This window comes from Fistularia commersonii, chromosome 18 (genome assembly GCF_037954325.1).
Source record: "Fistularia commersonii isolate RoL2024-O1a breed Wild chromosome 18, RoL_Fcom_v1.0, whole genome shotgun sequence".
NCBI classification, from domain to species: Eukaryota; Metazoa; Chordata; class Actinopteri; order Syngnathiformes; family Fistulariidae; genus Fistularia; species Fistularia commersonii.
In genome coordinates, this window is record NC_141301.1 from 2,367,531 (window position 1) to 2,392,594 (window position 25,064).

At 49.2% G+C, this 25,064-nt stretch overlaps 1 protein-coding gene across 1 annotated transcript in view; it reads right to left on the reverse strand.

The window, feature by feature from the left end:
• Nucleotides 1-25,064, reverse strand: part of tenm4 (teneurin transmembrane protein 4) — a 191,243-nt gene that overhangs the window by 32,315 nt on the left and 133,864 nt on the right. Inside the window, exons 18-25 of the mRNA XM_086164949.1 lie at nt 22,421-22,540; nt 16,785-17,046; nt 14,514-14,781; nt 14,285-14,428; nt 9,983-10,232; nt 9,586-9,606; nt 5,621-5,853; nt 4,942-5,096 (exon numbers count right to left, since the gene is read on the reverse strand). Of these exons, the coding sequence (XP_086021075.1) occupies nt 4,942-5,096; nt 5,621-5,853; nt 9,586-9,606; nt 9,983-10,232; nt 14,285-14,428; nt 14,514-14,781; nt 16,785-17,046; nt 22,421-22,540 (1,453 nt within the window). The remainder of the gene's footprint in view (nt 1-4,941; nt 5,097-5,620; nt 5,854-9,585; nt 9,607-9,982; nt 10,233-14,284; nt 14,429-14,513; nt 14,782-16,784; nt 17,047-22,420; nt 22,541-25,064) is intronic.

Here is a 25,064-nt window from a genome sequence, read left to right on the forward strand (position 1 = left end):
TTTGTCTTTTCTTTTTTTCCAGTCGCAGGTGGACGAGTGCTCTACTTAAAATAAAAAAAAAAAATCCAAAAAAAAATCTGAGTATCACATCACACACCGGTGTCTCTTAACCCCCCCCGAAAACCAGAGGTTCATATAACGGGGCGTATCTTCGGTCGCATACAACAATCAGGGGAGCGGCGGTGGATACATGTCATCTTTAGAAGCAGAAAATGCATTTACTTTTTGAAATGACGATGGGGGTACTGGGAGCGGTGGGGGCTTTCAATTTCTTAAAACCTATTTCTTGTCAACACTGGCGGTTAAATATTTCATGAGCCGGAGTGTGCGGCGGCACGAGGGAGCGGCCTGTAAGGAGGTTTTCACGCCACTTTGACTGATTACGGGGTATTTCTCAATCTGCCGTCCCATATGCTGTAACCCGATCGCCCCGACCCAACCCCCTCCTACCCAATTCGGCGGGACAGCTGTCAGCCTGACGCGTCCGCCACCCACGAGAATCCTCCCCCCCGCCGCCGCCAAAAAAAAAAAAAAAAAAATCGTCGACGTTTTGGAAAGCGCCATCGAAACGGCGCGTTGTGTATTCGTTAGCGGGCACACAAATGCTCACGGCGGCGTGACGCCCGTCTGAAGTCGGAGTCCTGATGAGGCGTTCGGGGACACGCTTAGAATACGGCTTTGTGATGGATATGTTTTTTTTTGTTTTTTTTTTTTTTGGGTTTCACACGATTCCCGTGTGGTTGGCGCTTCTGGCTCACAGCAGGGAGGTCCCTGTTACGATTTCGAAAATTGCCCAGACATGTGGATGAGAGGGTGAATACGTCTCTATCACGTGCAAACGGTTGAATATCTTTACGTGACCAATGAATGAGAGAGTGTTTGGCCGGTATCGCTCTACATGACCAGGTTTTAAGTCTCTATAAAACGTCCGAATGGTTTTACGCCTCTATATTTGGTCACATGATCAGCCGACCAGTCCAGATTCAAACCCCGCCTCTTAGGTGATGACAGCAGCGATAGGCTCCGCCCCCTCCCTCGACCCGCAGGGATAAGAGCTGTAGAAAATAAATGAATTAACAACACACCACACAAAACTCTAATTTTTTTTTCTCCATTCTGTTGTCTATTCTCGTTCATGGTCTTTTGATACCTTTTAATTGTCTCTATTTATATTTATACCCATATTAATTGATAGTGTAACTGTTACACTGCTCTGACAAAACAATTTCCCCTATGGGGATCAATAAAGTATAACTTATCTTATTCACACGGCATGTCTTCATTCCTATTTTTTTTGTTCCTGTTGTCCTTGTTACACTCCATTCTCATCCTGCTTATCCAATTTCCCTTTTTTTTTTCACTCTGTTATCTATTCTTATCCCTGCTGTTGTTGTTGTCACCAATTTTTTCTATGCATATCTGTCTTCTATTCTATGTTTATATTCATATTTATTGATACGGTTATTATTGCGCTGCTGCGACAACAAATTTCCACAATGGGGATCAATAAAGTACTATCTTATCTCATCTTATTTTATCTTATCTTATCTTATAATAACTTATCTTATCTTATAATAGCTTATCTTAATTCCTCCTCTCTTTTACGTCCGATGCTTGCAACCGAGCATGTAGCGAAAAACGCTAAAAGTCAAAGTGCTGGCGCGATTATCAAAAATAAGTAAATAAATAAAAAAGGCAAATAGAAAGAAAGGTTGCCGGACGTCCGAGCGAGAGAATCTCCCCGCCGCGCTCTCCGTGCACAGATGGCACGGGGAGATATCGGTGACCTCATCAGAAGACAGGGAGAAAATTGCCTTTCTATTTTTTTTTTTTTTTTTTTGTCTTCCGTGGGCCGAAGCAGGTGAGATACACCGAACGTAATGACGACCGTGATAAGCTTCCTCCAGAGGAGCTCCGGCGCTAAGTGAGGGGCCGGGGAGTGTTTGAAGTAGGAAGCTATGGGCCCCCGATGAATTTTTAATGGATGCTTTTTACCGTCTGAGCGTCTCTGGCAGCGCTAGCGCGATTTGTCATCGTTGTGGAGCTGCAATCCGTCTGCCTGCAGGATGTCGAGCATCTATAGGTACTGCTGTTTATGCGCGTGCGTGCCTGCCTGTGTGTGTGTGTGTGTGTGTGTGTGTGAGTGCTGGCGGAGGCAGTAAGTAGGGGTCATAAGGGTGATGGAGTCGCCCCGCAGGAATGGGAACGGGCAGCTGGAAACTATGTTCTCTGCTGAAAACATCATCATCACACGCACACACACACACACACACACACACACATGCATGCACACACACCCCTTCAGGACCTGTTTGTTAGTCATTTTCTTATCAGTCATGTTTTATCATAAAAACCCAGAAATATCCTTTTGTTGTCGGATGAGAAACTTAACAGAAACACACATATACACACACACCAACACACACACACACAAATATTTTCACATCCTAGATAAAAGAAGCTATTTAATTACTTTTATTTGCCTTACTCCCTGTGATAAATATTAGCGAGCGGCAGTTAGGAAAACACACGCTTGGTCAACGCAGAGAAAATAAAAATAAAAAACCAGGGCGCGGACGTGACCCTCGAGGGCCGCGTCCTTGCCAGCGGGTGTGTGTGTGTGTGTGTGTGTGTGTGTGTGTGATGTGGCGAGCTTGTACATATGTGTGCGAGCACCCGTGAACGTGTGTGAGAGAATTGAGAGCTGGAGGGGGGGGGGGGTTGTAGGTCGTCCTCTTCCTCCCCCCCTGCAGCTATAGGTCGGCGGCCCGGCGCTCCCGCCCGGACAGGGAGGGTCGCCGGACGCCGTCGTGTTCGCCGGAGCTATTTTAGGTCGGGTTCCCCGAAACTTCCGCCGAGGAAAAGCCGTTCGCGTTCGTTTCTGTGAAAAACAAGTTCAGACGGCAGATCGTCGCCCTTGTCATGGGAACGGCAACCCGGAATCCAGTTGCGTTTCGTTACTTTTTTTTTTTTTCCTCGCTTTCCATCTTTACTGTTTTTTTTTTTAAATCTATTTTTATGATTCACTGTTTTATTCTTTATTTTTATAGAGAGTTCTATTTTGATTCTTCCTCACTTTATATTGTAAAGCAGGAGCTGCTTTTAACAAAAAGCAACTTTCCCCCGGGGGATTGATAAAATATTCTGATTCTGACTCTGATCAGTAAATCCTCATTAATGTACAAATATATAACGACGTGCAAACATTCACTCATTCATTCACACACACGATATAGACATATAACGTCGTTCAATCATGTTTGTTTGGTTTACGTTCTGCCGTTCATTGACGTCATTCACACATTCATTTGGAGACGTAACCATTTATTCATTCACATTATACAGACACATACAACCATTCATTCATTCATTCACATTATATAGACCTACAAACATTCATTTATTCATTCACATTATGTAGACATACAACCATTCACTCATTCATCCACATTATACATACATACAACTATTCATTCATTCATTCATATTATGTAGACCTATAAACATTCATTTATTCATTCACATTATACATACTTTCATGCAACCATTCATTCGTTCATGCATTCATTCATTCACACTAAATAGAGACATACAACCATTTATTCATTCATTCATTTATTCATTCATTCACATTATTGAGCCCTACAAACATTTATTCATTCACATTATGTAGGCATACAACCATTCATTCATTCATTCATTCACTCACATTATATAGACCTACAAACATACAACCATTCATTCACATTATGTAGACATACAACCATTCACTCATTCATTCACATTATACAGACATACAACCATTCATTCATTCATGCATTCATTCATCCAAACTATATAGAGACAGTCAACCATTCATTCATTCACATTATATAGACAAACAACCATTCATTCATTCATTCATTCACATTATATAAACAGACAACAATTCATACATCCATTCACATTATATAGACCTACAAACATTCATTCACATTATGTAGAAATACATCCATTCATTCACCCATACACATTATATAGACGTATGAGCATTCATTCATTCACTCACATATAGATACATAAAACCATCCATTCATTCATTCATATTATATTGACATACAAACATTTATTCGTTCATCGTTCATTCACATTACATAGAGACAAAAAACAATTCACTCATTCATTCACACACGTGAATAAGACTTACAAAGTTGTTCACTCATTCATTTGCACGCCATTTGGAGACATACAACCATTTATTCACATCATATAGAGACACACAACTATTCACCCTCTCATTTACACACACACACGTAATATAGTTATCGTTCGCTTACGTCATATAAAGACATGAAACCATTCACTCATTCATTCACGCTCCCTGTAGAGACAAGCATCATTCATCCTCTCATCCACGTCATACGGGGACAGAAACTTTCCATCCTCTCGTTCGCAGGTGCGCGCACGTCTCCGGTGGACCTCGTGCACGGAGGAACCAAACCCAAACCAAGTACGGTGCTGCCGTGCTGTTTGCAGATTTGGAATCGCTGTTTGACTTTCCTTTGTTTCTCATGATTTAAATCCAGTTTTCTACCACTTTCATCATTTCTGACTTTTTGGGTCGACATCAAACGCTATTGGTTTTTTTCTTAATTCTTATAGTTTTGTTAAAAGTTGGTTTATTCGCACGTAGGCGTTTATGTATTTTAAATCCCGCTTCTCGACTCCCGTTTGTTTTCTTTTCGACCCAACAAGTAATTCGTCGATGGGCTTCAGGCATTCGTCGCGCATCTCGGGCTGGAACGCCGAACGCTCGGATCCCGACAGGGCGCGCGACGCCCTTGGGTTCAAATCATATTTTCTCCCTCCGTATCTGCATAAATAGCTGGTCAGGCCAACGAAAAGCCGCCGCCGCCGATGACGCTAACGCCCGAGCGGCGGTATCTCCGATGGAGGTCCCACCTGAGAGATGTCCATCACGGCGTCACAGCTGAGAGGCCGGGCGGAGGTCAGGTCGTTGAAGCCCAGGACGGTGGAGATGATGCCGTTCTGATCAATCCTGCGAATCATGGTGCCGTCCACAAAGAAGATTATGCCGCGCTTATCCACGGTAATGCCTGGAGATAAAAAAAGCAAACCCCCCACCAGCAGACAGAAGAACGAAACATCCATTAGTTATTGCCCTGAGAGGATTTAATGAGATTGGAGGGCATCTCTGAAGGACAATTTGAAGGGAAAGAAATGAAAGAGGGGGACTTAGCGCGACAAAGGGAATCCCCGCGCGAGGGGGATACTAGCGTACGGCTCGTCGCCTCTTCTTTACGCTTGTGGCTTTTCGGGCCGGCGCAGCGCGTCCCCCCGCGCAGGAGTACCAAGCAGATTCTTTTGGAACTGGACTTCGCCGCGTCACCAACATCACGATGAACATCCGCGCGATCGGTGACTCACGCGTGGTCCAAATATAGCGGGGAACGCGAGAAGGTACACTTGGTAAATAACGGCGCGCTTTAGCGATGACGTTAATGCTAACGGTAGTCGGGTAGCTTTGTCACATCCATCCGGTCCACTAGTAACATCTGATTCTGAAGGAGGCGCACAAGGGGGTTGATACAGTTCACGGTACGGTCGGCGCCTTCGTCACCTCTGGGGTTGGTGAGCGTGGCCTCCACCGCCTTCCCGCCGTCGCCGCAACGGGCGTCGTCGTACGGCAGGCACTGGTCGCCGGTGCCCGCCACCACCTCCAGGTTCTTGGCCATGTCCTTCACCACGTTCAGGGACTTCACCCTGAAGACCTTCCTGCTGCCGGTGTCCGAGAGGTACACGGCGCCGTTTACCGGGCTGGTGGCCAGGTAGTACTTGTGCGCGGGGCTGTTGCTGTGGAGAGGAGGCGGAGATAGAGAAGAAGCTCGAGTCAATGAAGCTGGAAGGGCGGCGGCGGTTTTGAAAAGGAACAATATGTAATACGATTAAAATTGATTGAAAAGCCACTTAGACAGACAATTCCAGTTTAAACCGAGGACGAGGAAACAACAAGAAAAAAAAAAGCAGAGATTAAACACGGCAAAGCAGAATGAGATTAAAAAAAACGACACAACGGCGGAGCTCAGAAGTCGCACCACAATGCAGTCAAGCTGAGGGAGAAACCCTGCGATGTCAGGAGTCGGCAGAAGCTGCGGCGGTGGCGAGACGGGCGAAGGGATACGGATCTCCGAGGCGCCCAAAGGTCCCAGACTTCTTTAAAAGTAGACTAACTAAGGCGCCTCCTGCAGCTCACACTGCAAACATTTGGGGTTCTGCTGAACCTCTGGTGGTTCTCTCGCAGGGGAACCCAAACCCAGTCTTCTTCTACCTTCTCCTTCGGTCGGGAATCACCCGCCTCCTACAAACTTCCTGCCCTCCGTCCGTCCAACCGTGAACCCCTTCTTTGCTCTTTCCTCCAGACCTCCTGCTTGACGGCTTCAACCTTCTACCCGGACCTTCAAAACCCCTTCTCTGTCCTTGTCCAAAACCATGTGCTGTCCCTCTGATGGCTTCACATCCAAAGAGAACCTTCACGTCTTCAGCTCTGCCTCCTGTCTTTACCAAGGTGTCTCAACACCTTTCTCCACCAACCTTCTCGGACTTGTACCTCTCCGTTGCTCTGGACCAGGAGTCGGCAACCTTTAACACCCAACGGGCCATTTGGACCCGGTTTCCACGGAAAAGAAACACTGGGAGCCGCAATTACTTTATGACGTCTAAAATAAAGGTACCGCTGTATATATTGCTTTTTGTTACCTTTACACTTTGCACAAACAAGTGTGTAGCTTATGAAATTCACGAAGTGCTATAGAGGAAATTAAATTTTATTTATGTAATGAACACATTTTGAACATTTTGAGCTTTGGGCTTTCAGAGCGTGAAGCGGAGCCTTGAACTGAATTTTAAAAATAAATCGGGTGAAAAGAAATCGCTGTGTCATTTAAGAATAAAAAATAAATATTTGCAAAATATCTTCATAAATATCTATTTTACCTGGTTTATGGGACTTCTGCTCCTGAACTTCTGCGCACAGCATCTGCAAATCGGGATTTTACCGGCTGGCGGGTGACGTTTATTTTGAGCGTCGAAAAATAACAAATATAATTTTATTTTAATATTTCAGGATCACCGTAATTTTCCAATTTAGAACTAGCATTAAAAAAAAGGAACTAACACATATAAAATACACTTCAATCAAATACGACGTTTATTTTGAGTGTCGAAAAATAATAAATATAATTTTATTCTAATATTTCAGGATCACCGTAATTTTCCAATTTAGAACTAGCATTAAAAAAAAGGAACTAACACATATAAAATACACTTCAATCAAATACGACGTTTATTTTGAGTGTCGAAAAATAATAAATATAATTTTATTCTAATATTTCAGGATCACCGTAATTTTCCAATTTAGAACTAGCATTAAAAAAAAGGAACTAACACAAATAAAATACACTTCAATTAAATACTTATAATTTATTTTCCCAAGCCATTCGGAGCCGCGGGTTGCCGACCCCTGGTCTAGACCATCCACCCAAAGAACTTAAAATCCTCCACCTTCTTCATCTCCCTGTAGCTTTTAACGCTCCATGAGGTCCACGTCCTGTTTGCATTGCACCTCCGATCAAACTAACCTTCCCTCACTGCCCGACGGTGTTTTTACTACGCCGTCGGGACGATATTGGAATCCATCCCACGATAATCGGGGCGGGCGTGATTTGAAATGGCGGTTGCTCAGCGAAGTGTGCGGAGCGCCAATCGAAAAAAACAATTTCAGCTGATATTAAACGGGGCCGAGCTCTCGGAGGATATCGCGGTATGTACGTGAAATACGTTATAATACTACATTACATTAACCCCATACTCTCTGTATCGTCCAGAAGACATAAAAACAAATAGCGGAGGAATTTTTTAAATCAGAAGTCGGGATGCAGAAAAGCACGTCCGTCCTCTGCCTTTGCTGATCCTGCGTCGCTCCTCCTCCCTCCCGAAGTCTTCACATCTCAACAGCTTCTCAGTTCCTGGCTCCTTATCGCTCCTCATCCTCGCTTCTTATTTTTTCGCGGGGATGCGGCGGCCGGCGAGACGACCGGCGGGACAAAATTCTGCCGCGTGACCCGACGGGGGGGGGGGGGGGGGGAGGCTTATGTCGGCGTGACGGCGGCGGAGCGAATATTTTTGGAAAAGGGAGAAGGGAGCGGGTATGCGGCGTCGTCAGCGCCCCGCGCGTGATTTCAAATGACATTCGACCTTCGCTCAATCACCGATGACAAGGGTTAGCGCGTCGTAGCGGCCGCAAACCCGATCAACGTGTTTCCAGGTGCGAGTTGGACCGATGGCGTCGGGTTCGGCTTTGGATTTGCTAACAAGTGATATCTTATCAGCTTCCGGTTGCATGTAGAACAGCGCCGTTCCCCGCTTCCCCTTCGCCGCGCCCGGGAACTACGACGCGCCTGACCTTGAGCTGCGGCCACATGCGCCATCTATATTCACTGACAACATCTAGTTTGTAGAAGATAATTGGATTTTTGCTGCATGCTGGTGCAGAAATGGGCGAGGGGAGGGGGGTCAGAGTGGACGGGGGGGGGATCCTTAGCGGGGGGTCAATGAACAATGCGGCGTGATCAACCCCCCTCCCCGTCCTATCAGTAGCTCGCGCACGAACAGGAGGCGGCCACCCATTCCGACACACAGACACATGCTGTGTTTTCCAGGGCAAATCTCCTTTTTTATATGTAAATGCCTTTTGAGCGTCGTCCAAAGGGACGGAGCTTTGACATTCCTGCTTTTTTTTTTTTTTTTTCTTACGTGTGTGTGTGTGTGAAAGGATATGCGCTCCGGTGTAACGCTGCGGGGTTTTTGTGACGTGGAAGCCGGGTGGCGGCGCGCCGAAAAAAGCAACAGCTATCTCTTGTTGTTGATGCTATTTAAACACGGGCCAGTGAGCAGCCGGGCCCGGCTTTTCATCCTCGGCTTGACTGCGTGTTCTCCGACCCGGGCCGCGACCCCGCCGTGCAAAAATCAATCTGCAACCCCCCCCCCCCCCCCCCCGTCACGTCGCCCCGGGACACGGCATCGAAAGACGGCACGCGAAGATCCTCCGCCTCCCATTTCCCCGCCGCCGCCTGAAAACAAAGGGATCTTCGCTAGCATCTCGGACGGATCAGGATTTTTTTCGGCGTCCGTTTACTGACTTACGACGAAGGCGTGTGTTTTTCAACGCGCGGCAGCGAATTAAAAGCACAGACTCCTACGAGATGCGGGATAAACAGTAATAAAAGCGGAACGCTAACTCTGGGATTGATGGATATACATGTAGCTGAATGCTACTTCACACGCATTCGGGTCTGACCCGGATCAATTTTTCAATAGCCGACTAAAGTACTTCGATCGATCGTATTGACTCCTGCGGCATCTATATCTTTCTTTCATTTGCAGTGCGGGTCGGAAAAAAAGGGTGATGCAGAAGAGGGTGGGATTCATGCTCAGGCGTTTTTTTCTCCAAAAAGAAAAACATCCAAACAAAGCGCACGGACCGAACCGTTGTGTTGAGCCTCACCCGTGCAAAACACAGAGTCTTACCTATGCCTGAAGTCTTTATTTCTGTCAGTGGAGAGCCAGAGACAACACAGGAGAGGAGAGGTTAGTCATTGAAGAAATAAAAAATATTTAAATAATAATAAAATCATTTGTTAGTGGGCAGAATTAATCTGGGAATGAACTACGACAGAAAGAAAATTTTTTTTTTTTTTTTTTTTGGATCCGTTAAAAGGAAAATTAATCTTTTTCTCCGGTGTCTCCGGTGATGGAGCGATTACTTGCGCTCCGGCCACTAATAAGGCCGACGTCCAGCTGATACAGGTGAGCGAGAGAGGCTGGCCATCAATCCTGGGTCTTTAGGGCATTTCCTAGCTGTCTACCTCCACCTCTGCGGTTCACGACCCTCGGGCCGGGCCATCTGGACTCGCGGACGCCTCACCTGAGCTCCAGGACACTGGTTACGTTCCCCGTGATGAAGATCCTCCTCACGTAGTTGAAGTCGCCCACGTAGAGGCTGCCGTCCGAGCCGCAGGCCAGCGCCACGGGGGCCAGCAGCTTGTTCCCGTCGGCCAGGCCGTTGCAGCTCGGGCAGGAGATGCTGCGCCGCCGTCCGTTCCCCATCACGCTGACGATGACGGGAGGCTGCTGCGAGATGAAGACGTTCTCTCCGTCGCCCATGTGAAGGATACCTGGTCGGTGCGCACAGGAAAGACGGGAGTCGCGACCAAAATCCAAGATGCGAGACCATCTGCCTTCAGGATAAACTTGGAATGATAGCGGTTCAACCTTTTCTTTCGGGCGTGGCCGATCCTCTTTCTCCTTCTAACCCTCTCCAGAATCTAACATGTGCCGTCCCTCCGATGGACCCATTCCCGATGCTATCCATCTTCAGCTCTACCTGCCGTCACTTCCTCGGCGTCTCGAAACGTGGCGTCTTCTACACCTTCTAGCACATCTAGAGGCTCATTTACGCTTCACCTTATGAATGGATATCCGACCTCTGCCTTCATTTCCTGCGTACTCCTACATGTTACGGAGAGCTAGGAGCTAGCATACCGCTGGAGGCGGTGTGGGGAGGGTGTTGTGCGGTATGCTCAAGAACCAGAACAACACAACATGGCATGGGCGTAACCAGTGAGAAGAATTCTACGTCCACCTACCGCTTTTCACCGCCGGTACATTATGACCCCCTGCTCGTCCGCCGTCACCGTGTTTTGTTATTGTCTAAAACCAAACTCAAAACTTGCATGCACTCTTAACTCTGCAGTGCGGTGCAACCTCTATGCGGGGGGTCGATGAAGTCGAACTATCTGTATTTTCTTCTAAATGCAGAGTCTCTGGCCGGCGCTCTGAGACTTTTCCCGCATCTCGTTGTTGACACTGTCTCCCTTTTACACATAAACTCTCCATTGACATTTATTTGCGGGCCACTTACGCGAAGGTCGGATCGCCAACTTACTCGCCGAAAAACCCTTTGACCGAAGTGCAGGAGTGAGGCGCAGGCAGAAGTGGCAATTTTTTAAAATGAAATACCCGGGAGACAGATTTCTTTCTTGGCGGTACAAAATGGTTGAGGGCCCAGTACGGGTCCGCAACCCAGCGGTTGGAGACCTCAGCTCCGGCGGGAGGGATTGCTGAACAACCATGACGATACAAAACGATGGTGGTGGTGATGTTTGAAATGGATTTACCTGAGAGAAATAATCCGATCCAACTCAAGCCTACTTTTGACTTAATGCAAAAGATTGATTGGATGCTAACAGCTGTATCTGTGCTGCTTATTCTTGACCAAATCTTCTTGTCTCGGCAACCGGACTTGAGTTTCTTCACTTGAAGACGTTTCAACCTTCGTCCTAATGAGATGAGGGGAGTTTCCTAATATAACTATCAAGTTTTTGGGCGGATCAAGATTATGGTGGCTTGTTACGCAAGTGGAAGAGTCCATCTGCGGAAAGTAGGTCCTAAGTACCTTGTAAGTACCTTACAAGGAAAGTAGGTCCTAAGTACCATCTTGGTACTGATCCCGGTATTGTGTTGTACGTTTGTGAAAGGTCGTGTCTGAGGCCCCTCCTCTGGTCAGAGAAGTTTTTTCCGTTTTGACAAAGACGGCTTCTTTGACTCTCTCGAACCATCTGTCTTCTCTGGCCAGAATACGGTATGTCTTCAAAACGAATGTCCCTTGTCCATCAGAGGGAGGTGGACCAAGAAATCCTGTCCTGAAGTGGTGGCTCTCAATCCGTTTGTGCAGCGTACGACTGATCTTGTCCTCGGGGTGCACCGGTTTTGGTCTCAGGGTGTTGTGGGGTTTGAAATGTACCGGTAGAAGGTGTTTGTTTAACACCTTTCGGAGTTTACGACGATGTTCTTTCTTTCTTTCCTCTTCTTCCTGATCTACGTTCCTGCACCCGGTGGATCCCGCACTCGAGCGTATCGGAACTGTGATTGGACGAAAGGCGGGGTTCGCCCCGGGCCGCTCGCCAATCAAACACCGTATCATCCAACTGAGGGTCTCCGACGGACGTCTTGTACAGGAATCCAACCAGGGACTTTTTTTTGTTGAGATGCAGAAGCGCTAGGCACTGCGCCGCCCACATCGTCATCAAACCACCCAAAAATGAATACGTCTAGTTTTCTCCTTCGTTAGAGCGCGGCGAACCTGAATACCCTCGGTTTTCAAACCGTCGGCAAGCTTCTCATCGTCAAACTGTCCACGAAAACTGTGAATGTGACTCCGGTGTGCAAATAGAAAGCGAAGGAGGGAAGGGAGGGGGGTCTTTATCCTCTGCGAGGAGATGTAAAAGCGCATTTGCACGTGGCGAGAAAACTGATTGGAGCTGGATCGGCGGGTCGCCGCGCTCCTCGTTGAAGTAAATGATGCAAAAGTCAACATGCAGATAAGAGGCTGATGTGACGCGAACCTCCGCCAGCTGAGTAAATGACAAACGCCCTCTGAGCCTGTTCTGTCGCAGCCAGAGGGCGGGTGGAAATGCGCGCCCAATTTCATGCAAATGGCGGCCAAATTAAAAAAAAAAAAAAAAAAAAGAAAAACAAGTGGAATCTCATTGGATAAAATCACCGAGATCAAAAACTCAACTCTGACGTTCACTTTAGCTAACTTTTTCTGAGCAACAGTTGGCCGGCATTCAATCCTCAAATCCACCCCCCCCCCCCCCCCCCCCACACACACACACACACACACACACTCAAGTACATCTCCATACGTCCTGCCAATGGACTCCTGGATGATTTCCAAATATGTAAATGCAAAGATGTTCTCTCAGCCCTAATCAGAGTAATGATATTTGAAATCCCGGCATCGGCAGGCCTGCCGCGGCGCCCCTGCGCCCGCAGCCGCCGCCGCCGCCGTGCGCGCTGACCCGCGCGCTCGCCGTGCCACGACGCTCGGCCCATCGGAAAGGATCAGCCCTTTCTCGGGACGTGATTTAATCTTGGGGAGTGCTGCAGCTGGGGCTAACAGACTGACGGCAATTAAATTAAGGATGAGTCCGGAAAGAAAAAAAACAAAAACGCGGTGCTTGGGGAAAGTGTTGGGGGGGGGATCCGAACCCGGCGGAGGAGGCGGAGCGGTAGGCGTACACCTCTTCTGGATGGCGGCGGCGGCGGCGGCGGCGGGGGTTCGCCGTGACAGATCAAAGTGCCACTTTCCCGAGCACTTTTCGCGTAAGTACGCCTCGTCTCTCCTGATAAACCCTTCCCGACACAAACGGACCGTCTTGCCTGGCGTCTGACAGGTGCTGCCAAGTTTTGCCCCTTCATCCCCTTCCTGCCTTTCAGGAGTAATTTGCAGGCAATAAGAAAATTGACTCCCCTCATCTGAAAACAGACAATGGTAATAAAGAATGTCAAAATCGGCCGCGACCGTGACAATGCGTTATTGAAAAAGCCTCAAAAAAGCTACCCGGCATTGGACTGAAAAGCTAATCTAAAGCGCCGGGCGGAGACGGCGCTACTCGTCCGGCGCCCGCGAGGCGCAATCAGCATCGTATTGACTCTTAGCGCCCCGAAAAAAATGAATAAACAATGATATCTCTTCATCGGAAAAGTGGAAAAACGCCATCGAGCTGCTTCTTCTGGATGGAAACGAAGACGGGAGGCCGCGCCGAGCCGCCGCCGCCGCCGCCGCCGCACTCTGCCCCCTGAACGTGGAGCGCGCCCATTCTGGACAATTACCCGAGGCCGTATTTTGGAGTCTGAGCGCGGGCGCTTTCACCGGCGGCGCCGGCGGCTCCGGCGTGCAGCTGCTCCGGCCAGCTGTGCGTTTCCAGCAGTATTCAGAAGAGATCCAAAGTAATTTACTTCCTCCTGCTCTTTACCTCTTGGAAAGATTTTTCACGGGTATTACAGGCTGTTCCGCGCGGCCATTCGGGGTTTTCGCGGCGGCGTCACGGAAACGAGATCCGCGGCGTAAAAAAAAAAAAAACAGTATTGCCTCTCACACACGCTATCATTTTCGCCTCCGGGAGGCCAAGAACAATGGTTTACGTCGTGTCGTAACCGTAGGAGAACACATAAGATGTGCTCATAAGCGCTAACTCGGCGGGGAGCTCGCTACTGAACAGACGTGATTGTAAAATGCCCGGAAATAGTGCTAGGTACTCGTACCTGACCCTCAGCTTCATGTGTCAGCGTGATACAGTAATTGAAAGGACGCCGTGAGTGGGTACGGGTCTGCAAGAGGCTCGGAATAGAACATCTCCAGAGGGATTACGCGCTGACTCACCGCTCTGTATGTTCAAGGCGTGGTGTTTGTCCACGGTCCACCCCCCCAGCTTGGAGGCGGTGGTTTCGTAGCCCTGCAGGACGGCGGTCCTCTTCTCCCACAGAATCAGGTCCGGACAGGACTCGTACTCGAAGCCCACCGACACTGGAACCAGAAGCGATTTGGGAGGTAGCCTTAGTGATACTTGCGTTTCCGAGACACCCCGAAAAATAATGTTTTCATGGCTTACCGAAGGCTTCGGACAAGCCATAGACCTTCTGGCTGTAGACGTCGGTCTTGTCCCAGACAAAGTCGTACAAAAGGTTGGCGGCGGCGGGGAACCATTTTCTGAAGAGCCTGCCCTCGACGGCCACCATGAGGTGAACCTTCATCAGGTTGAAGGGGATGGTGGAGTGGGTGAGCGTCACTCTCAGGATCGACTTGTAACCCGGAGTCCTGCTGCTTAAATATCCCAGTTTGATGTCCGTCCCCGGTATCGGCACTTCCTCCTGCAGGGACTACGAAGGGAAAAAAAAAAAAAGTGTGACATAACAACCAAAGTACAGTCCGGACAAAGTGAAACTCGGAAGACCCTTCATGATGGAAAACTACGATGGACCTCGCACAGACGTGGTTCATGGGGACCCACCTCTGGAGGTAGGCCTAATGTTGGGGCTTGCTGACCAGTACCTTACGGCTGGGTCCTGAAGCTGCGAGGCTCGGCAAGAGAGGACAACGGGAAGGGGGGCAACAGGGGCCCCCCCTTGGTCAGGTGCAGTGGGCCCCGGGGTACAAGCCGAAGTTGGGGACCTCATGGGTTCGATCTACAGAAGCCGCTAGAGGAGGCTGACGGGCTGGTCGGTACAGCGTCAGCACGGGTGAGGAGCTTGCAATGGAGGGATCTCGAGGTCCCGAGGTTGATCTGCGTTCCCAACCTTTACGTCTGGGCTCGAGCTGAGGGCGGCGATCAAGAGGACCAGATCGTGGGGGAGCAGCTCGGCCGTCCAGGAGGAGCTCAGAGTAGAGCAGCTGCCAGAAGAGCCAGATGAGGCTCCATCTGGTCAGGATGGACACCTCCTGGAAAAGCTCCTTGGCCAGACGCTCTTGCCCGAGGGAGATCCAGGACACGCTGGAGGGACGATGCCTCTCGGACGGATGGACAAACACTTGAATCCCAAAATTTCTCTCATGACGGACGTGAACATAAAATCCAATCAAATCATTTTCTTGTTCGGGTCGTGGTGAAATATTGTCCAAACCTTCTCGTTTTGGCAACTGGACGTTTCACCCCTCATCCAAGGAACTGAAGAAGCCTCTCGGAAAGAAACTCAAGTCCAGTTGCCGAGACAAGAGGATTTCGGCAAGAATTTCTTTGTTTGCTCGTTTCTCCATATTTAGTTGCAAATGGCGACGCGCGACCAATCAGCTCGTGATTACAAACGAATCGGCGTTTCGGTCCCGGGTACAATTCCGGCTAAACAGCGAGAACCGAGACGCATCGATACAATGACGATTACGGTTCAGCGCTCCGATGAGGGATTTCTTCATTATGTAACGCGATGAATGTTTTTTTTTTTTTTTTTTTTTTAGAATCGATTTAGCAACAGCAGGTTCATTAAGACGGCGGTCTTCGCCGCCATCCACGCGACTGTTCCATCATCGGAGCCCCCCTGGGCCGAGGGCTTACATAGCACAATAATACACCGAGTGATAAAAGCTGGTTTCCTATTAGGAAACGCCGCGGCTTTAGGAAATGCCGGCGGAGGTCAGGGCGGCACAGATGTTGCACGGAGCACAGATTTAGAATCCGGGCTCGGCGGCACGGACTTAGCGCGCCGACTTCACTTTGGTGTAATTGTGTCACCTCTCGTGCCCTTTTTTTCATCAGCGCGGGACAAGATTTGGCGCAACCGTTTAAAAAGCATCCGCGCTTTCGTTTTAAATCCTCGCCGTGGCTGCGCGCGCGTCGGAGAGGTTGCGACTCCTCTTGTGAAGACTTGGAATAGAAAAAAAATTGGACGATCTCCACGTTGAGGTGCTCCCGCAGCTCGAGGAACACCAAAGGCCGGACTCTTATAAATAGACTTGGCTTCAGACTAAATGCGCCGATATGCCATAAATCTTGCGGGTTGCAGCGGGAGGCGAAGTAATTAGACACGAGAGCGGAGGGAAGCCCGCTCGCGCCGACACGACCGGCTGTACGCCTGTTTGACGGAAGCCAAGGCGCACCAGAAAAAAAGTGAATCTTAATCTTTGGCTCTTCGGAGTTCCGATCCAGGAGACGACGGCGCGGGAGGAACCGGCGCGACCGGAGGTGTTTTGCGCGCGTGAGGCGATCATCATCACTCTGCGGCGGCGATGCGCGCCGTAAATCACCCGGCGCGCCGCGGAGCAATTACACCGGAGAGATAAAATCACGGCTCTGCCACGAGCCGGAGTTACTATTACACTTGTTCTTGATAAACGGCGCCCCCCGAGCCGCGGCGTGAGGGATGAACCAATTTCGGGGGCGGCGGGTCACCTGGATCTCAGGTACGACGGTGCCCCGTTCCGAGCAGGAACCCGCGAAGGCGGTCAGCGGCGCCGGCGACACCACGGGGCTGGGTCTGGTGAAGCTGCTCAGGTCGCAGCTGGGGATGTCGTTCTCCTCGTGGCGCATGACGACGGTATCCATGACGAAGAAGCGTCCCCATGGTAACCACAGAGTGTGCTCCTGGGTGATGAACGGGGCGCGCTCGAAGTGCAGGGCGATGGCGATGCCGCCGTTGGTCACCAGGTCGAAACTGGAACGGAGACGTTAGTGGACCGTCAGTCATCCGGACGAACGGCGCGCTTCCTTAACCGAATCGTCTGCAAATGGCCATTAATAAAACATTTAATCTGGTCCGCGTTAATGATTGGACGATTAGGTAATTAAAAATGTATACGGCGATGAAAACGCCTCGACTTAGTCATTTCATTACCGATCAATCGGGAATAAAATGAACGGCAAGGCTTTATTTGGCACATTTAAGCCCATCGGAGCCGAACGCAAACCAGACGATTAAGCCGTTCGTTCGCAGAATCCATACGTCAGAACGTCTTAATCGATGTTACGGGCTGCCGATTTCATTTGAAATATAGTTCGACGGCTTCAGACGTGATCCCGGTATGTGTATGTGCCGCCGTGCTAACATTTCTATATGCCGGGGAGAGATTTGTGCCGCGGATTGAGGCGGCCGCCGATTCTCTATCGATCTTTCGGATGAAGGCTGTCCACCCTGACATCGCTCTCAAAGCCCCCGCGATGCAATCCCATCTAAAGCTGCATTAAAACCACCTCTGCCTCTGCTCTTATTTTAGCGGGTGGCTTAGCGGCGGTGCCGTTTTTCTAGCGGCTGGAAAACGACAACGCCGCCGTGCTCGCACTCGCGCTCGCGAGCGCGAGGGCGGCTTTCCGCGGCGCTTGTCACTTCCACCTAAGAGCCAATTAGCACCCGGTCACCCGCGAGCTGCAGGGACGGGGCCTCGTCTCCGCAGGGGCCATTTTTTTTTTCCTTTCAACTCAACGCCGGTAAAGAAAGGAGTCCAAACAATAGCATATAAATGAGGTAACCTTCCTCCTGGTTGCGGGTGGCTATATTTAAAGAATCTGCTTAGCCTGGCGTCTCTTGAGAGCAAACACCGGCTTGGCTGTGAGAGTAAACAAAGGTTTACGTCGCCCTTGGTGGTACGCCCTTGCCCGGAGGCTACGCGGAGCTCGCCCGAAAGGACGCGGTTCCTCTTTTGCGAAACCGGCGGCGCCGAGCCGCGCGGCCGGAATCCGGTCAGTCAGTCCGACACCTGCAGGGTTTGATCAGCGCGCCCTCAAACTACTTCTGGACAGATACCCGAGGGCAGTCGGGCCAATCAATGGAGGAATTGACTGGCTGTTATCAACCGTGACAGCAGCCTTAAGGCATGTGGAAAAACTTATTAAGTTACCAACAAAAGACCGGCTAGCCGGTTCCCCCTCGAGGGAAGGGGAGGGGGCGCATCGGGCGTAAGGAGTGATAAACACGATCGCCAATAACATATCCGAGGATGTATATTTTTGCCGGGGCGTTATTGCGAGAACAAATTACAACACGAGCGCGAGGTGAGAGTTGTTCGATGCACCGGCGTCCCGAAGTAAACTTGATGAAAACACGCGAGGACGACTTTATAACCAATTAGGACCTCTTGTATCGGCGCTGATTCGCTCCTCGGCGGTAACGTGGGAAACGACGACTGGGGAGAAGGGGCGACGACGACGGCGACAAAAGGAAAAAAAAAAAAAAAAAAAAAGCAAAGCAGTTTTAATTACCATCGATTCACTTAAAAGTTTTCTGCGAGATCAGGCCGGTATCGATCCGGCGACGGATGCAAATCGGGTCGGATATGCCCGACGGTCGAACCGAGCTAAATAATCAGTCATTAAAACCGGTGGCTGTAATTAAGATGTCTGCATTCGGGCTGCGCTGCGGGTATATTTCGGAGAAAAGCGAGAAAAAAAAAAAAAGCTGAGTCGCTAATGTCGAGAGCTGCCAGGAAGCACAGCGGTGGATTCCTCCAATCAGGCGCCGGGTGGAATATTTTAAAATGGCTGCCTTCGTCACTTTTCGATGGGTCTGTCAGTAACGGCGCCATTATTTACAAGACAAGACAAGTCTGAAGTACATCTTGCTGGTGGCGGATTCAGCGGGACGTATTAATGCTACCGTGAAATTTCCCCATGAAAAGCTAAATAACAACGTCAGTGGTCTCGAGAAATCAAACGGAGCGTTTATTTCGCGGGGAGGTCCGGGCGCTCGGAGGGAAACTCTCGCCAACGTGACGCATAATTGATGAATAATTCTGATTATAAAGAGATGAAAGCGAATAAAAAAAAAAAAAAAAGAATTAAAAGTGACACATTCATCTGCTCGGAGAATCTCCATGAGATCATTCCGCATCCGCGCTCTCCGCTTTCTATTCGACTTCTATTTCTATTCTGGATTATAGAGCGCGCCTTTATATAAGCCGCACCGACAAATTGTTAAAAGAAATTGTACATAAATAAGCCGCGCTTGTCTATAAGCCGCAGGTTTCCCTGTTTAAATATGAGATATTAGCACAGCAAGATGTGACAGGAATTTTTTTTTTTTAAAACTTTTAATCAAATGCCTTTTTTGAGACGCCAAACTTTCGCGCGGCGGCTCTATTTCCTTCTTCGACGGCCAGATTGATCGCTTTCAACGCCAAAGCAGCATCAAATACATTTTTGCGCATCTTTTTCATGACGGTGGTGTGTGCTAAAAGCGCAAAACGGCTGATCTGAAGAATTATCACAATTGCGAGTGTGTTTGCCGAAATAGTTTCATTCGTCCACTGTGACGGAAGGAAGCTACCGTAATTAGCGTTACCGTAATAAGCTTGTACATGTTTACGCATGTAACTTACATGGCTACCTAGAACGTTAAAGGTCTGAAAAAAACCCGCACACTAAGAGTGCTCCAAAATTATAGGAGCTTTCACATAGAGCACAGGAAATGTATTATTATATGACGTTTCAAGCTAAAATACACTTAGCTCAACATATTTCGGTAGCATCTCGGGAAGAGCGTAGCTTTGCTGGAAACGTCATGCTATAATTAACTTTCTGTACTCTATGTATTTACTTTTAGAGCTTTATTCAGTGGATACTTTGGATCCAACACCCATCCCTGGCTGGGCAGCGGATGTTTTTTCTTTTTTCTCCATGTACATAACGTTAGCATCGATTAGCGATAATGGGTAAAGATGGCCGACCGCTGTGGGCGACGCATCGGATCCACGGGAGAAGCGGCAGCTGACTTGCGTACTACCATTTCAAAACCCGAAGTAATCCCGATCGGATCTCAGTTCCGTTAAACTCGACAACAACAAAGCGGAGAAAGTCCGTTGAAGAAATGGGCGGCTTTTTAAGGAAGTACTCCAGAGCTGACGGAATTTAAACCGCGTTTAATGGCTCTCCGATGAGGTTCAACCGACGATATCTCCTGTTGCTCCCGCCGTTTTACCGGTTATTGGAGTCGCCTGGAAGGGAACTCGGCCCGTCTCAATGCTCAGCCAGTCAGAAAATGACTACACGGCTGCAGAGGAGCAAAAGCTAACCCCCTTTTGTTTGGGTCCGGTGAAGATTTTTTTTTTTATTTTGATTTTTTTTAAGGAGGTGGAAAAGGTAATTTAAAAAACCAAGCCCTTGGATAATAAAGAACACGTCATAAAAATGAGTCCGGACAGCTTTCCCATTTCTAAGTGGCTGAACAGGTGCATTTCTGATTTCACGCTGCGCTGAGCCTGTTTACAGTGATTGCAGGGAAGTTGCAGGAGGCCGGGCGTGTTTACAGGGGAACCTGGGAGATGGAGAGGTGTTTACACGTATTCTGGAATGCGGGGGAAAGTGAAGGAATTTGCGAAAAAAAAAAAAGGCGAAGAAAATGGACGGCTGGGAGATGAGAGAAGCCGGCGTTGTGGAAAAGCCACGGATTCAAGGAAAATCACAGGAAATTGGTGGTGGAGACAGTGGCGAGGGAGAGGAGGAAGGAGGCGGCTGAAAGGCGGCTGGAGATTAGCGGAAGAAAAGGAGATAGAAAGGCCACGACGAGGTCGAGACGGATTGTTTGTTTTTTTTTTGGGGGGGGGGGTTTCTTTTCGGTAAAACCGGGTGAGGACGGAAGAGTGACAAGAAGATGGAAGGATCGAGTAAAAGCCGGGATGACGGAGATCAAAACGGCGGCGGCGACGTGGGACTCTGGCGTCGTTGACTGATAAAAGTGTCAGGAGGAAGAGGAGCCGCTGATGGAGGAGCTCCGTAATGCTGACAGCTAGCGGAGATAAACAAGAGGGCCCACGATCGCAAGGGTGTTTTACAGCGCTGAGAAGGAAGAGGAGGAGGAGGAGTCGCCTCGGCAGCCGAGGGCGCGGTGAAGAGTTCAACACCGCTCCCAAATCGGGGGGAAAAGGTTGAAGAAGAGTTCAAGTGAAGCCTCCCTGCGGCGCTCTGCCCGGATAAGTCCATGTCCGTGTGAACTATCGGGTCCACGTTAGTCGTCTCTGAACCCCAGATGCCTTTAAGACTCATTCATGCTAACGCTACGCACGGAAAACATGTTTCAAACGTGGTCAAACGTCACTGCCAGTATTCTTTCCATGCCCCTTTCACGTCATCTTCATGGATTCTTTATGAAATAATTCTTCCGCCTGGTTTTACCCACCCAGTGTTGTCCTCTTCCAGAGCATACCGCTACTCCGCCCCTGTACTCTGCAAGCTTCTCCAAAATATACGGAACTACTCGAGAAATGAACGCAGAGGACGGACACGAGGTCCAACATACGCAAATTCAACGATAAGCCCGAATTAGCATTTTGCCGGTTAGCCAAATGCTACCCAAATGCTAGCCAAATACGTTTGGCCGGTTGGCTACCCAAGCAATGCCCGGTTGACGCAATGCCCGGTACTGGTTGTCGATTATAAACCAACAACCAACGATTCAGCGACAGGCAAGAGGCTATCTGACCAAAAGCTACCGCCCCGTTCGTGCACACGCAGCCCACGCTGAAGAAAAAAATGCAGAACTGCCGTTTCTTTGCTAGCTGAATGGAGTTCACGCGCGCTAACGGGACGAGCGCTCGACGCCGCTGAACCCGCGAGAGGTTCCCTTATGGACAGTTGAGCGTGTGACTCCAGGGGAAACATAAAAGAGAAAATATGCAAAGCGAATCACTGGCAGGTCTGTGGCCGAAAATTAAATATACTCCCTTAATTCTCGAAATCTTCTATTGTCAAATAAATAATGTCCATTTGGGCCATGTTTCACGGCCCCCGCGAGCTGCTTTGAATTGGCATATTTTATTCTTTGCCGTGCACGCCGCTACTGAAGCATAACTTATTAGTGTACGAGGAGGGCTTTGTTTGATTTCCCTGGGAATTCGGCCAAGAACTGCAAAATTGGACCAGATTATAACGCGGGGCGGATCAATGGCGGCACACTTTTGCTGTGGCAACTGTGTTTTTTGGCCGTGGCTTGAATTTTAAAATGAACAGATAGAAATACCACCGTCGCGCGGATGTACAGGATATTAAAGCAGATATCACCTCGCCGTCGAGCGTGCAGAAATAAAGTAGGCGGCTCTTACCTCCCGTCCTGCCGGGTGATTGTGTAACCGTATGATGGGTTGTTGATGAAGCTGATGTTGACCCCGACCAGCGGCGTTCCATCGGAGGTCACCACTTGTCCACGGATGACACAAGCATGGCTGCGTGGGAGAGCGAGAGAGAAATTACTACGTGCGAGAACCTCTCTGACCAAATGTACTTTATCGGAGAAACACGACACACAATGAAACACAATGAAAACCCCACTGTAATGCACCCGGCGCGTTAATACTGCAAAAATAAGAATCGTCGCACGCGCGTTTCAGGGATGAAACATCGCCCGGTTCCGCAAATAACAAAAATCACCAAAGCGATGCGTCAACTCGCGGTCACAAACGCTCAGTAAGCTCTTGAGCTTCTAGAAACCGCTGGTGACTCGGAGAGCGGTATCTTCAGGGGTTATAGGAAACACCGTAAGAAGTGAAAAGGGGTTTACCTAGATAAGACTGAGCTGCTCTTTCTGCCGGGGAAAGGTTATCCGCAAAGATGCCTGGCCATGACCGTCCACAACAAGGTGGTAAGGGCGACCACAACTGCGAGGAACATGGGTGCGGTCCGAGACAACCAACCGTCGTTCTCAACGAACGTTCCTGCAGATTCCTCCTCTACGACATCAGGAAGATTTGCAGATTCCTCACGAAGGATACGGCGCAAGGATACAACTCTCATTTGGACGACCGCAACTCCCTCCTTGCCGGTGCCCCAGCGGTGACCATCAGGAGCTTATTCAGGAAGCGGAAGCTCGCCTGGTGTTCAATCGTCCCAAATTCTCCCGCACAACTCCTCTTCTTATGACTCTACACCGGCTCCCGGTAGCCGCCCGCATCAAGTTCAAGTCCCTGGTGCTCGCCTACCGGGCGGTGAATGGTACAATCCCGTCTTATCTCCAGGTTAAGGTCAAGCTACATGTCCTGACCCGTCCCCCTCCGATCTGCCACCTCTCGGAGACCGTCCATCCCGTCACTCGGAGCCCCCGGTTGCCAATTGAACCGGTGTCGGCTCTTCTCGGCTCCTCTGTGGTGGAATGAACTCCCGAAAAAGGTCAGAACAACGGGGTCGCTGCCCGTCTTTCACCGTGAGCTGAAAAGATACCTCTTCAACAAGCACTACCCTACTAATCGCACTTAGCCCCCAACATCCCCTCAAAAAGAAAGCGAAAAAACATTAACGAATGTATGTATGTTCATGGTTCTGAGATGGCTATTTGGTTGAGTGGTCACTTCTGACTTCCGACTCCTGGTACTTCGGATCTTCGGTGACTGAATTGCACTTTTTGTAAGCGTCTCCCAAATGACTGCAATGCAATGTAATGGGTGTTATGACGCGTAAATTCTGCGCCGAAATACACCCGCAGCGAATCTTTGGCAAGCCGTGGAAACGGGACGTGACATGTCTGCAGAATCTCTTTTTCTTATTTCCTAAATCCTTAATTGCAGGATAACGAGAAAAGGAAGGTTCACGGTGGACCGGTGCATCCGCCACACACAGATACCGTACTTCCATTCATCGACAACCAGTCATCCTCTTATTCAAAGGTTTGGACAATGTCGGGTCTCCAGTGAAGCTCCTGCATCTTCTAGCTACGAAGAAGGCGGACACGCTAACCACCGCACCTCTGCTTCTGAATAAAAATGGCGGATTTGTGTTTTTCATTACAAAATGCCAGGAAGGGTCGCCGAAAGCCACCCGAATCGAGTCTGACGGTCGTTTCCAGCCTAGTCGATGGCGGGAAGTCGTCCAGATTCCGCGGCTGATCCGGGCGGGGTGACGGGTCTCGGCTATCGCGTCCCCCGATCGGTAAGTTCTGCTCTCGCGGGCCGTTTGTGCGAAAAAAAGAAAATGTTCCCATAACTAATACCTTCCTGCCGCTTCTGCACTCCACCATGTCTATTTTTAATACATCTGGGTCTTAAACACTGCCATGTACTGGAAACAATTAACACCGGCGTGTTAGTAGCTGACCTCAACATGTCCTTACCAGAGGCAAGATCATTCACCCCACATGATCCCGGTCCCTGGAAACCCAGTTTTATGTTAATTAGGCCGGGTCTCCTTCAGAGAACCTTGGCCGTCCACTGCTGCCTGGTAAACAAGCGAAGAGATACCGCCCCTGGATACCCCCTCCCCCGGCGCGCTCACGCCCCGAAATTCTACCCGGCTACGTTTACAACCGAATTGCCGTCGACGCTAACCTGGCGCTGGCCTGGCCGAGCGCGATTAATCATTCATGCGGGCGCTTGATTTTGGAGTCTTATTTGAAGAAGCAGTCATGCACATTTCCTTCAGATGGAACTGTGAAAGTGGAACTATCTCCTCGCCGCCTCGGCGCGCCGCACGGGGCGGGATGATTTCTCCGCCGTCAAGACAAATGATTTAAATATTGACATCAAATACGGCACGGAGAGGGAGCGGCAAAGGAAGCGTGAAGCAGACGGTTGCCGGGAACGTCCCCTCTGCGTGGGATTTCATTGGTCCAGAACAATTTCAGAAGTCAAAAGGGACTTCTCAATCCTTTTTCCAAAGCAAGATTTTTTTTTTTTTTTTTTTTTTTTTTTTATTTTACTAAAGCATCATCCACAGAGAGCTGAAGTGTAGACATATTGTGAATAATAAAAAAAAAAAAGA